Below are 13,047 nucleotides of genomic sequence, written 5' to 3'. Positions count from 1 at the left end.
ATATGTATCAGGTATTTAATGAGGATTCCTACAAAATCAGTGGTGAACATCTTCAGGAATGGTACAGGAAGTATAAACTGAGAAGCCCAGAGATGGTTGGGATCTTCCTTTGTGGACATTTAAAAAATGAGTCATTTATATTTGTTGCAACCAAACACTAAACCAGGTAATGGGTTTACAAAAGATCATTTCTGTATTTTTTAAAATCATTTTCTTAATTTTACATTTTTATGGTTCAACCTGAATCCCAGCTTTTTAAAGAAAAGCTGCAAAATTGGATTCATATGGTTTGTAAGACACTTCTCATGTGAAACTGATTAAGAGCTGCCTGCTTTTAGAGAGGTGGAGTGAAATATGAGTGTGGATAAGTAGAGCACTATTAATTCTGTTTTTTTAAAACAGTTCAATCGAGTTGAAAGAAGAGTTTAATTTTCTAGTGCTGGTGAATCGCCTGAAAATGATGTCACTTCACCATTTCAATATTTCAATTTCACCATTAAGGCAGTCTTTTGGCTATGTTACAGTGGCCGACAATAAGTTAGTTGCACTATGTATAATGTAATGAAATAAGAAAAAAATATTCTCAAATCTGTCCAAAAGTGTTTGTTTAAACCTGTGTTATGCTTTATCGGACAACTAAACATAAGAGCACTATTAATGTAATCAGGAATAAGTAAAGGTTTTACAAATGTTTGAGACATTAATGTTTTTTCATTAAATGTTTTATTATAGAAATTAAGAAGAAATTGAGAGAAATGCTCATATCTGAACATACTGCATATATTCTTCACTGATGATAACTTCTATAAGAACAGTTTTTCTTATTTATTGTATGTTCTGTATTTAACACAGAAATTAAAAGGATTTTATAAATGATCGATAAAAACTAAAGTTTGCTAGAGAGACAAAGAAGGATAGTCTCTGAGCTCTACCCTGAATATTACTGCTGTGGAATCAGATCGTGTTTCCCATGTGGATTATATTATAAGGTCAAGAGTATTCCAAGGAGGATATGGTCCTTTGAAATAACAACTGTGTTCTATCAAGAGACAGCTTTTCTTGTTTTTTTTTCTGATAAATATCTCAATGATAATTGAACTGTATATGCAGCATTTAGATATGTCAAGTGATGTTCTATAAATTTATTACATGCAAAAAAGCTTATAAAATAATTAAAAGAAATAGTTGAAAAGTTTTGCCATTGTTCTACACAACAATAAGAGATATGGAGGTCACAAATATTTTAAAAAGCAAACAGGGAACTTCCACAATGATAAGGTAGCGATTGACTTTAGTGGTGATCTTTCTAACATGCCATTACGATAGTGAATTTGAGACACGTTTCTTTTGGAGATTTATAATTCTAAATCTAACATTTTTATTCTTTAAGTTTCAAAACACTGTAACACAATTACAGACAGCAAAGAAAAACTTATAAAATAGTAAAGAAAAAAACAGAAACTTTTTTGTGAATGATTGTTCTAAACAGGGGCATTTTTTGTTCGTTTTATTTCTTCTTGTACTTCAGTTTCAGTATTCGTTTGATATGAATAATATGCTCATGCAGCATCTACTGTACAGTGTCCTCCAGATTTTTTTATATCCCTTATGGAATAAGAAGACAAATATCATAAAACTGGAAGATTTATCAAAAAGAATATGTGTCTTGGTTAAATAAATCTAAAACTGTATTATTTTTATTTTAATAGCAATACACAGAGCAAAGTTATATCGGTCATGATTTAAGTGCAGAAAACACAGTGGTCTCATTTATTCATAACCCTGTTGTCAATATTTTCTTAGTCCTTCTCTGTCAGGGATTACACAAACAAGATGTATCCTATTCTGTGACGTGATGTTGTAACACTTCAAACCCCTTTGGTTAAAGTTCTTGTTTGGACAAACTAAGCTCTAGAGACTGAGAAGGGTAGCCATTATCAGTGCAATTAATCATTTTTTTGTGCTGATTTGGATGTATGTTTTGGATCTTTGTCACCTTGGAATGTCTATTTTCAGCAAAGCTTGCGCTTCTTGGCAGAGGAAACCAGGTTTTGGCCAGATTGTCCTGGTACAATATGTGTAAGAGTTCGTGATTCCGCCTATCTTTACAAGGGCTCTAGGACCTGTTGATACAAAACAACCCCCCAAAAACTAAAACTCTGCCATATTTTACAGTGATCCTGCCAAAGTTAACATGATTAGCATGTTCAAAAAGCTCAATTTTTCCTTTCATCCAACTATAAGACGTGGTTCCAGTTGTCATTCAGATGTACAAATTCCAACTGCCTCTTTTTTGTGGTTCATCCTCAGATGCTTGCAACCTGGCCATGGGCCTAACCCAATTTTAATACCACATTCATGCAGGCAACGCTGGATGGTAGCGTTCTACATTTTGCATTCTGGAGATGCAAGAGTTTGTATTGGAGATCATCAGCTAGTTGCCTTTGGTTTTATGCCACCCAAACCACTTGTGTTACAGCCTGTGGTGGCACAATACACTTGTGTCCTTTTCCTGGCTAGGTTGCCACTGTACCAGTAGCTGTAAATTTCTTAATAATACAGAGGAAAGTGGTACGCTCAGTGTTTAGTGGATTATTTTATAGCCATCCTCTTGGAGGTCAGTGACCATTTGCTTGCAGTCATCAGAGAACTCTTTGACCTTAAGTGTTTCCTGCTCTTATAACTAAGGGAAATGGGTAAGTTTAGAGGCCTGTTTATAGAGCTTTCTACTGCACTTCCAAAGAACAAAATGCAGATTTTAATAACAGGTGTGAATAAATGTGACCCTCATGGAATTCCGTTATTTTTGCCAAACAGGGTAATGCTCTGTGGAGTTCTGTGTGACATTTTTATACAAAAGAGTTGTGCTTTGATATTTCATGATTTGTGAAATTAGAAGATCAATTTTTTTTTAATTTACAACTCGTTATATACTTTTCAAAAGCATATCTGTTAAACAATAAAATGAAAAAAGAAAACTGTGCATAATATATAATAATTCTTATGTTTACAATACATTTTTTAATTATTAGTAGTAACTTGGTCATCTGAAACATTTTTCTTTTCAACTATAAAAAGCTAATGCAGTGGTTCTAGTGTAAACATTTTGTGAACAATGTTTTCTCCATGTTAAAGAGCAAAAGGAAGATACTGTAGTTCATCAAAATGTACATTAAACTATTAAAAATTAACTCTGATATCTTTTCTAATGCTTTTGCTTTCTTGTGTGTCTTGTATTGTTTAAAGGCTGCAGCTATGATGGTAAGAAGCTCAACAATGGCGAGCCCTTCAGTCCTGATCAATGTACAACGTGTGTGTGCGTGGTAAGTACTGTACTATTTCTTTCTTCACAGTCAAGAAGAGTCTAGTCAGGACCTCCTGAAATACTGCATTCAAGCACATTAGCATTGAATGAAGTCAGATAACTTTGGATCATTCCCTCTTCCAGGTATATCCTTGAATAAAAGATTCTAACATTTATCTATTTAAAAAAAACGCTGTGGCATGGTGGTGCAGTGCTAAGAATTGCTGCCTCACAACCCCAGCTGCTCCAGGGGCGCCATATAAATGGCTGACCCTGTGCTCTGACCCCGTACGAAAAGTCAAATTCTTAATGCAAGAAATTGTATTTGGCTAATAAAGTGATCTTATCTTGTCTTAGTGATAGGATGATTCTGGTGGCATCACGTTATCATAATTGAATAAAAAGCAATGCGAATTCAGCTGTCATCTTTACAAACAGGAGAATTCTGTATGATATTTTCTTTTGTGAGTGGTTATGTACTTTTTTTTTAGAATGGGAATGTTCAGTGCCAAGAGCTCAGATGTCCTTCCCTCTCCTGTCTGAACAAGTATGTCCCTCCCGGGGAGTGTTGTCCTGTCTGCCGTCCAGGTGAATACTTTTTATTACACTGTACCATTCTCATAGTGTTTAACTGAAAACAATACATATGTATCGTCTTACTTTTTCTGTTATTTATTTATTTTTTAGTATGCATTAGATGCATTTTTAAAGCTTTGCTGCAATTTTTTCAGCATTGAAGGAGAGAATTGCGAATTATGTTTTGTTACAGTATGTACCCGGCCATTTTAAATTGGCCAGCTGAATGTTTTTCATGTTTTGGCTCACTGCTTTAGAGCCCTACAACCTCCCACAGTGCAGAATGAGTGTAGACTGAATCCCCTGACCTGCCCCCTTCAAGCCAGTCATCTTTTAACACATCACAGGCACCACAGCCCCCTGCTGGAGGTTCAATGCCAAATGGAGATGAATCTTGTCCCTCATGTATTGTACTATCACTGCAGGCCAGCAAACATCTTTAAGCCTTAGGATCACAGGGTTGCTGTGAGAGCTGAAGGAGCCCTGCCAATTAATCCTACCATACTCTTGGCAGCACGAATTGTACACCGGCACTTGAGGGATCCAGGTCTCAGATAGCTTGTGATAAGACCAAGGCTCAAACTGTGCTGAGGCAACTCATGTAGCACAGATTTAAATGGCAAGAATGGTTTGGTTTGTGCATTAACAATTTGGGATACTCGTAAAAAGACGACACACTGCAAAAAGCTGGCTCATCCCTCCCTGCTTTTAACGTTGTCTTCTAAAAAATCAGTCTTGTCAGTTCTTTATTTTGGTATTTAGCAACAGTTTTGTGTAGCTAGGGAGACTAGTACATTGTACACCTACTTTTATTCAAAAGTATTGTGTTCCAGAAAACTCACCATGTAGTACTAAAGTCACTTTCATTTTTAAGTTCTCTCTTACTTTCTTAACAATAACACTGCAAGTTGTGTATACTGTACGAGACCTAATGTGCAACAGATTACCCATTCATAAACATAAGTGGTCTACAATACCTGTGCTTGGTATCCATTTCAGAATATTCAATATGTTTGATTATAAATTAGTAGAAATAGAACAGTTCTCTTGTGTTATAGAATACAATTTATTGTGAAATAAAGTTACAAAAATAGAATGATTTTTTTCAAATATCACTGATGAAATACTGTACTAAGAAAATAGGAACACTTGACTCATAAATGGAAAGTTGTGGGGTCAAATCCTACTGTTGTACCCCAAATCCAGGTGGTTCATATAGATTCCTTTAATAAAGTTCCCTGTTGTGTAAATGGGTACAAATGTTTTGGATAATAACATCAGCAAAAGGAGAATAATAATGATGCATTTCTGAAAGATTTCTGATACCTCGATATCTAAAGCCAAGTTGGCTTGCTTGTATGGCCCAACTGTGGGAGATTAATCTTTCTGTTGTGTTTTTAGTAAAGTACAGCCAAGATTTCAGAACAAAAGCCTTGAATTTTATGTGATCCTAAACATACTCAGTGCTGTCTGCATTATGATATTTTTCAGATGGACCCTAGTTTAGACACAGTTTAGACACACATAGATCAACAAGACCAGTTAAGAACTGCTTTCATTTCATTAAGCAATGTCATAATGCATAGTGAAAAAGAATAGCTGGTGTATCCAGGCAATGCAAAGTTTTTTTTTTAATCATAAAATTTGCTGAATGCATTTGCCATTTAATTGTGATGGCTTTGTTAAAGAAAATATTTTGAATTAGTGAGATCACAAAGAAATGGCAGGCACTGGTACTGTATTTCCATTTCTGATTACTGTCTATAATGTAGCCCCATAAATAGGAGGATTAAAATCATCTTTCAGTTGAAGCGAAAATCTTATTCTATTTGTTATATAAACATTTATTTACATAACACTTTCAAATGCCAAAAACTGTCAAAAGGGAATACTGTATGTTTTAGTGTCCCTTTAAATTCAGTAAATAATAATAATCATTACGAATAATACATGAAGCGATCTTTTGCTTTTCAAGGTTGCAACTATGAAGAAGAAGTGTATGAAAATGGAGATGTGTTTATATCAAGAACAAACCCCTGTATGAATTGCTCATGTATCGTAAGTCAGTTGCATTTCAATTTGTCATATGACTCAGATTTGCTGAATTTTCTAGGATTTCAAGAATTATATTGCACAGGAGTATATTTTCATTGTGGTAACCCTTTTCCTAATACAGTACAAAAAGTATTTGTACTATTTGTACTATTTTTGTATTTTGACCTTGTTTCCTCTTTACTTATCTATCGATAAAAAAATATTTATAATCTCAATAATAATTCCAGCTTCACAATACTTGTTTAGTTAATATTTTTTGCTTCTACTAAAGATGTATCCTAGATTACAGGAAGCTAAGAAAAAGCTATTTTGAAAATGGACTATAAAAGCTTTGAATTTGCGTAACAGCTAAAGACATTTATGTCAGAAATCTCCAGCAAAATGACAGTCCCATTGGATCGTTCGCAAAGTTGATTTCATCAACATCAATCATATATGAATTTAAAGAAAGGAAGATAACTGTAGAATTGCTTCCTACTATATATGTTACAGATACTTTCCCTTTGCTGTTTCAGAATAGCCTGGTGAAATGTTCCCCAGTTCAGTGTCAGCCCATATCCTGCCCAAATCCTTATCAGAGGCCTGGACAGTGCTGTCCATCTTGCTCAGGTAAACAGACAATACTGCACTGTTATGTGTAATGTTACGTTGCTTTTACAAGCATTTGAAAATTACGTAGTGCTAAGCATAAAATTTTACAGTTTAAAGTCAAAGACTGTGCACCTTCTTGTTTTAATTGTATTAATTTTGAGATGATATACAGTATATTAACACAGATCCCATAGGTCATAATAGAACTGTTTGGTATTCCTGTAAGTACTGTGCCTTGACATGTCTTGGACCCCAGGCAATGAGTAATGTAGGGTCAGTATCAACAGGATGAATTACGGAAAACCTCCTTTAGTTCTGGAGTCTCTCCAATTACTGTAAAGGCTGGTTAGGATTCCTGCATCCTCTATACTCATCAAACAGGGATTTGGCAGCCAAGTTCTTAATGGCAGAACAGGAGGAATTTACCTTCTAGTACGTCTTGAATATCTTAATGGCTGTTCTAGCAAACGAGGGCTGGAGCGTAATGAGACCTTCAATCATTGTTGTTTCCACACTGTTAGATCAAGGTCTCATTTTGTCAAGATATGCATGTAAGTGGAAGATGGTATGCTTCTGTTTCTCCACAATTAAAGACATTACACACAGGTGTTTTATATCTCCAGCAACTGCATCATTAGTGGTTCAGTGGTAGGATTTGCACCTGTCATACATATTTTTTCTCAGAAAAAATACTTTGGGAAACAAAAAATGGGAAGGCTCCCAGACGGAAAATTATAGCTGGGTGGGAAGCTGAAAAAATTCCACTGGGCAAAAATGAAAAACTGCCAGAGCTGGTGGTGAGAGGTCTGACAAAAAAACTGTGACTGTGCTCAGAGAGAAACTGTAAACAGTAAATTGGAAAAAATAAGACGAAGCATAAGAATATTCAAACACTACGTAGCTCAATGATGGAGCACTAGCAGCAGCAAAACGAACAGCCTAATAAAGGCAGCTAGTTAGACAGAATGAGAATGTGATTGGCTGCCTGATTGGTAAAATGACAGTTTGATTGACCGGCATCATGACCTAGTTTGCACTGAATTAGCGGTTGATTGAGTCTTCATGCGAATGTTGGGTTTCCCCTGGCAACCACAGGACACTCATCAGTCCCAGCCCAAGCATGACGCCTTTGAGAAATGTCTGGAGGAGATCCTTGGATCAATAAGCTACTCATTGCTAAATGGCCTCCTGTCCTTTATAACTTTTCTTATGTTTTCGAAGCATCATTAATTCTTGTATGCACAAAAACAAATTAATGGTATCTAAATACTAAGACAAATTACTCACTGAAATAATACATCGACTCATAAGACATACTGTAGCCTCACATTTCTGGTCAACATCAGCTCAAAATATGCAGCCACCAGTAACCAGTAAACAACCATAAGTTTGAGAAGTACATAAGGATCACAATGCAGCATAAACCATTACAATCTGAATGTGAAGACACTTGATTTGTCATGGATGGTTATGAAGGAAGACTTGCCTTCCAGGAATCATAGACATTGGAATTCACTCAGCAAATGGAGGGGAATTTCTTAGGCATGTATACATACATCATACAGTATATAAAACAATCACTCGCTGTAAAGGATGCCAAGGAGGATATGCTAAGTTTCAGTTTAAAGTGTGTGGATCCTTTTTGTCATAGACAACTTCAAAGTCTTTGCAGGGGGGGTTATCATAAAATGTGTTACTCAGTGCGTGGAGGACACACCCTTTTATCACTGGATCTGCTGTAGAAATTCTGAGATAAGTGCTTTCAATTTTTTTTTTATTCAGAGTTTTTGGAACTGGGTAATGTGGAATCATGCCGTGTTTTACACTTTGATTAGCATATAACTGGGATATGTATATACAGTATTCACAAGATCCAAATGATTCTACGATAAGACTTTTAAGATGCAAAGCTTAAAGTTTTGAACTAACTTCACAAAATCTGGGGCCAGTCTGAACTATTGTAAACAACCTTTTTTTGCAGCTTGTGATCTGGATGGGAGACCAAACAACAATGAGCAGTCTTTCACCACGCTTGATGGCTGTCAAAAGTGCACCTGCAGAGTACGTAGGTTTTCAAGACAGTGAGACCTTTACTTTTTCTGTGTGTGTTTGAAGTGCCTTTTCTTTCTGATTTTTTTCTTACTGAAGGAAAGATTTTTAAGAGATGTTAAGGATAATACAAGAGCAAGAATTTGTTTAAGCATCAATTACTGTTGTTCTTGTTTTTGCAGGCCATTGATGTTTTCTAAGCAGCTGGACTGTATTCCCTTAGCAGTGATTTACATTTTGCTTTCTTTGCATGCATAATGTAAGGAGGGTTCCTGCTACATAAGAAAATAAAAAACAGATTTCCTGCTCTTTGTTTCACTGCCTATATATTTACAGTAGGGTCTTGACTTCCGAGAAATTAACATTCACAAATTTGGCCGACGTGGTTTTTAGATGGAAGAAGAGCAGTCCGGGATTAAACTGAGCCGAAGGTTGTTATGAGCAACTTTCAAGTAAGCCGCGCAACATACTAGGATCGTGAGATAAATCTAGCTAGTGAGTGAGCCTCTTTCGGCTGTGTGGCCATATACCCACCGCCCAACATCCACAGCTCAGTGTGTTGTAATGAAAGCTCCGAGTTCTGTATCGCCACTGTAGAGGATGACAGGCTGTAGGTGACTTACTGACAGTTTTATTGCCCTTATCATTGAAGTGGGGCATGCTTAACATGGAGCAAGGAAATCTCTGGGAAGGCAGAAAGAGAGTGCAGTCATCCACAGGATGTGGAATGGTTGCTTATGTGTTTTAACAAGATACTATATAGTGTAGTGCCTTATGCAATGGTATAGGATGGACTTGGTTATATGCAAATTTGGATATTCACAAAGGTTCTCTGCACCAAACCCTTGTGAATTTTAAGCACCTTGGTGCAAAAGGCGGCATATAAAAATACATTGACTTGAATGTTAAGACCCTACTGTATTTATGAGTTTGAGGTCAATATCAAGTGAATGTTTGAAAAAACTGCTTGCATAAACATGGCTGAATATACATTTAAGTAGATTGTATCTATTAACTATTTGTACAAAATGTAGCTTTTCTCTTAGTGCAGCTAAATGGAATGAATACTTTCTGTGTATTTGTGTTTTGGGAGGTACAGTAGGTCATTTTTTTTCATGATGCACTTTAAACACCAAGATTTGAAATTTGGTATTTGTTCATTCAAAATACAATAGCAGTGTGCCATTTCAATGTGTAAACAACACAGAAGAGAATGCATAACCAAATTTCTATTTGTTCTATATGTTATCAAATGTTCTATTTGACTTTTTTCCAGAACAGGGAGCTGTCCTGCATTGATACTCAGCATTGTCCTCAGTCCTGTACACATGGGGTTAAACCTTCTTATGGCCTTTGCTGCAGAGATTGTTCTAAATGTGACTTCGAAGGACAGGTTATTCACAATGGTGTGTCATTTGCACCCAATGGAGATGCATGCCAACACTGCGTTTGCAGGGTACGTTAAGTTACTTTAGCACCATTTTTTCAAAAGCTGCATTTACCCATTTTCAGTTTAGAGGTATGAATATTTTCTGAGAAATTGTTGAATTCATTTATGGAAATCATTAGAAACAAAAGGTTTCTTATTTTGTTGTCTGGACATTATGTACGAATGTTGTTTCAATCAACTGTAGGAGCTCAGTTTCAGCTACAGTAGCTTATTAATTTTCTGTCTTAAGAAAAAACATGTGTAGCACATTAATAAAGCAATGTGCTTAATAAAGTAACCTCAGACTCTTGAAATAATTGACCTATTCAGAAAATTGCATCTATTAACCAAGATCATTATTATTAGAAAATTATTTTGGATCCATTTTTTGGATTTGTAGACAAGTATTTCAGAGGCATGTTTTTTTAAAACAAACTGATTCTCATTAGAATCAATGGTGTAAATAAAAAGTGTTTGAGGTTGAAGTTTTTAGTAAAATTTAAATAAAAATCACTGATTTATAATTTTAAAATGAACAGGCAATTGAGCTGCAACAATTATTTGAACTAAAGAATTCACTGCCATAAAATATTTTTTTATAACTGGAGTGTTGTGCAGCATAGGCTTAAAAAAACAATGCACAAATACAGTCATAAGGTAAAAACAATAATGCTCTTTATTCATGCATCTCTTGGGCTCTAGCTAGACTTTCTATAAATAGCCGGGCAGATAAGCTGTTTACTTGCTCCAAAATCCAAAATGCTTCCCTAAACTCAGACTTCAATGGAAACTCAAAAGTCCCAAGCAACATGGTCCCACGGTGAATCAGGTAGACATCAGATACAGATCGACAGCTGGAAGCCTCTGCTTCCCAGTTTTTACCTGTCACCTGAATCACTGTCTTCCATTAGTTGGTCAAGGCACAGAGGATGACAGGTCATTCTCCACAGCTTGCTGGGAAATGTGGTCGTATGAACCTGCCACCCTCTTACAAGCTTTTACAAATGATTTCCTCGCTGATCTTTGGCAGAAATGAATAGGATGTCTCATACAGATACCAATCACAGGTATAAAGCCAGTTTATACACACAGGGTTTATGGGCTTCCTCCTTTCTCCAAGTGTAAGCATTGACTTATTAAGTGGCTTATGTACAGATAGCATATGAGTAATCCAACTAAGTCTGCCTGAAAAATAAAATGAGATCATTTAAAATCATGCCTCATATTCCCTTGCAATGCTTTGTATAGCATTGTTTGGTGTTAAAACAATACCACTTTGTTATCTGAAGAGATGGTACCAGTTTTGAGGACAGTCTACCTCTTCCATTTAGAAACATGTCCATTTATGCTTCGTTTGTTTTATATTAAAGCAAAGTTGACAAGGCCTTTTATATGCAAAACAAAAGTTAAAGAAATGATGCAGTTTTTAAGATTGTCTTTGTTTTTGAGTGGAAAGTATAAAGTAGGTAGGTTGGCAGTGGGACGCCCAATATAAAAGAGGGAACTGGCCTTGGCACGGTCTTTCTGAGCAAACTGGGGTAAAACCAGAGCTTTTGGGGTTTTTTTCTTCACTTTTGAACAGAATGGGGATGTGGTCTGCTCAAGAGTCTCCTGCCCAGCTCTTGACTGCACTGTTCCTGAGACTGTGCCAGGTGAATGCTGCCCTAAATGCAGAGGTACAGTAAGTTATAAGTTACATGATATCAGGATGTACTGCAGTTTATATCAGAACTGTTGTATTAGCTGGTGGGCAAAGCTCCAAATTCATACAGCCTCAAATACTACATTTATCCATGATGTTAAATTGCTGAATGTTCAGATAACATCTTAGTGCTACTGCTGCTCTTTTCAGTTACACAAAAGAATAATTTATTTTATCTCAAAACATTTCTACACTTTTTTATGTTTTGTTGCTTTTCATTGATAAAATATTTATTGTGATATATTGTATGTATACTGTATGTATATTTGAGGAATATGTCTGTAGTGAACAACTAAACTCACCATAGACTGAGTCTCAAATTTGATATTCTTTAGTGCAACAATTGGCCTTAGATAAACTGCATGAAAGCAGTCATAGATTACTACAGTACATATGCATTCAGCACTTTAGAATTGATGCATTCTGTTGCAAATTTCTTTTAATTAATTCATAATAGAATACTTTTTTATATCATCCAATGGCATTCTATCCAATTAAAATATCAATCAAGCTGTGAAGTCCTAAGTAAATCTTCAGTTCATTTTAAGTTGTTTTACTGAACAGCAAATTATACATTATTTTTATTATTGTTATTTTGATCTCAGTATTCAGATGTATCATCTGAGAGTATTTTCTAACCTAACCTAAGCTGTTGTTTCTTAGGACCTTTAATTTTGATACTTCAAATAAAGTAAGTCAGGTTGAAAATGAAATTATTTAGAGTTCTTTTGAATTGAGTAATTGTTGGCATTTGATCTTTTGATGAAAACGTGGCCTTTTCTGATTGAAAGGCTGCACACATTATGGAATCCATTACGAACATCAGTCAAAGTGGAGACTACCAGACAATCCTTGTACAATTTGCACATGCATGGTAAGAAAGGTTTTTAATTTGAATAATTTTCTTGGCAGCAAGATAAACTCATAAAGTTTAAATAAAGTGTTCAATGGCATTTTCGGACTGAGGAACGTTCAAAATGTAATTGTGTAAAGCCCATCATCTTAGCATGTAACCATTCTTCATGTAAATAATTAGTAACTGTAAACTTGGTATACTACACTTTCATCGTCATGTTTCTTGAATTACTTCAAAGAGCTTCTCAAACTCTTTCCTTGGGAAGGCAAATAATTTGCATGAAGTTTATTTGAAATTAATTTTAGAAGATTCTACTTCCTTTTCTGATTATTTTCCTGTACTGTGACAGGGGGGAGAAGTTGTGTGTGAAAAGGAGAAGTGCAGCATCTCATGCAGAAATCCTCCTGAGCCCAGACCAGGTTCTTGCTGTCCTGTCTGTGATGGTGAGTATCAGAGACTTTTAGAGTAATTAAGAATTTTACTAC

At 35.6% G+C, this 13,047-nt stretch overlaps 1 protein-coding gene across 1 annotated transcript in view; it reads left to right on the top strand.

The window, feature by feature from the left end:
- Positions 1–13,047, top strand: part of kcp (kielin cysteine rich BMP regulator) — a 103,488-nt gene that overhangs the window by 34,452 nt on the left and 55,989 nt on the right. The window contains exons 6-14 of the mRNA XM_088924305.1: positions 3,247–3,323; positions 3,796–3,892; positions 5,856–5,938; positions 6,451–6,544; positions 8,508–8,587; positions 9,852–10,031; positions 11,587–11,680; positions 12,498–12,580; positions 12,912–13,005. Coding sequence (XP_088780431.1) covers positions 3,247–3,323; positions 3,796–3,892; positions 5,856–5,938; positions 6,451–6,544; positions 8,508–8,587; positions 9,852–10,031; positions 11,587–11,680; positions 12,498–12,580; positions 12,912–13,005 — 882 coding nt within the window. The remainder of the gene's footprint in view (positions 1–3,246; positions 3,324–3,795; positions 3,893–5,855; positions 5,939–6,450; positions 6,545–8,507; positions 8,588–9,851; positions 10,032–11,586; positions 11,681–12,497; positions 12,581–12,911; positions 13,006–13,047) is intronic.

This window comes from Atractosteus spatula, chromosome 8 (genome assembly GCF_055471065.1).
Source record: "Atractosteus spatula isolate fAtrSpa1 chromosome 8, fAtrSpa1.hap1, whole genome shotgun sequence".
Taxonomy (NCBI): domain Eukaryota; kingdom Metazoa; phylum Chordata; class Actinopteri; order Semionotiformes; family Lepisosteidae; genus Atractosteus; species Atractosteus spatula.
The sequence above is the reverse complement of the archived record's forward strand: the minus strand, read 5'-3'. Positions and strand labels throughout refer to the sequence as shown.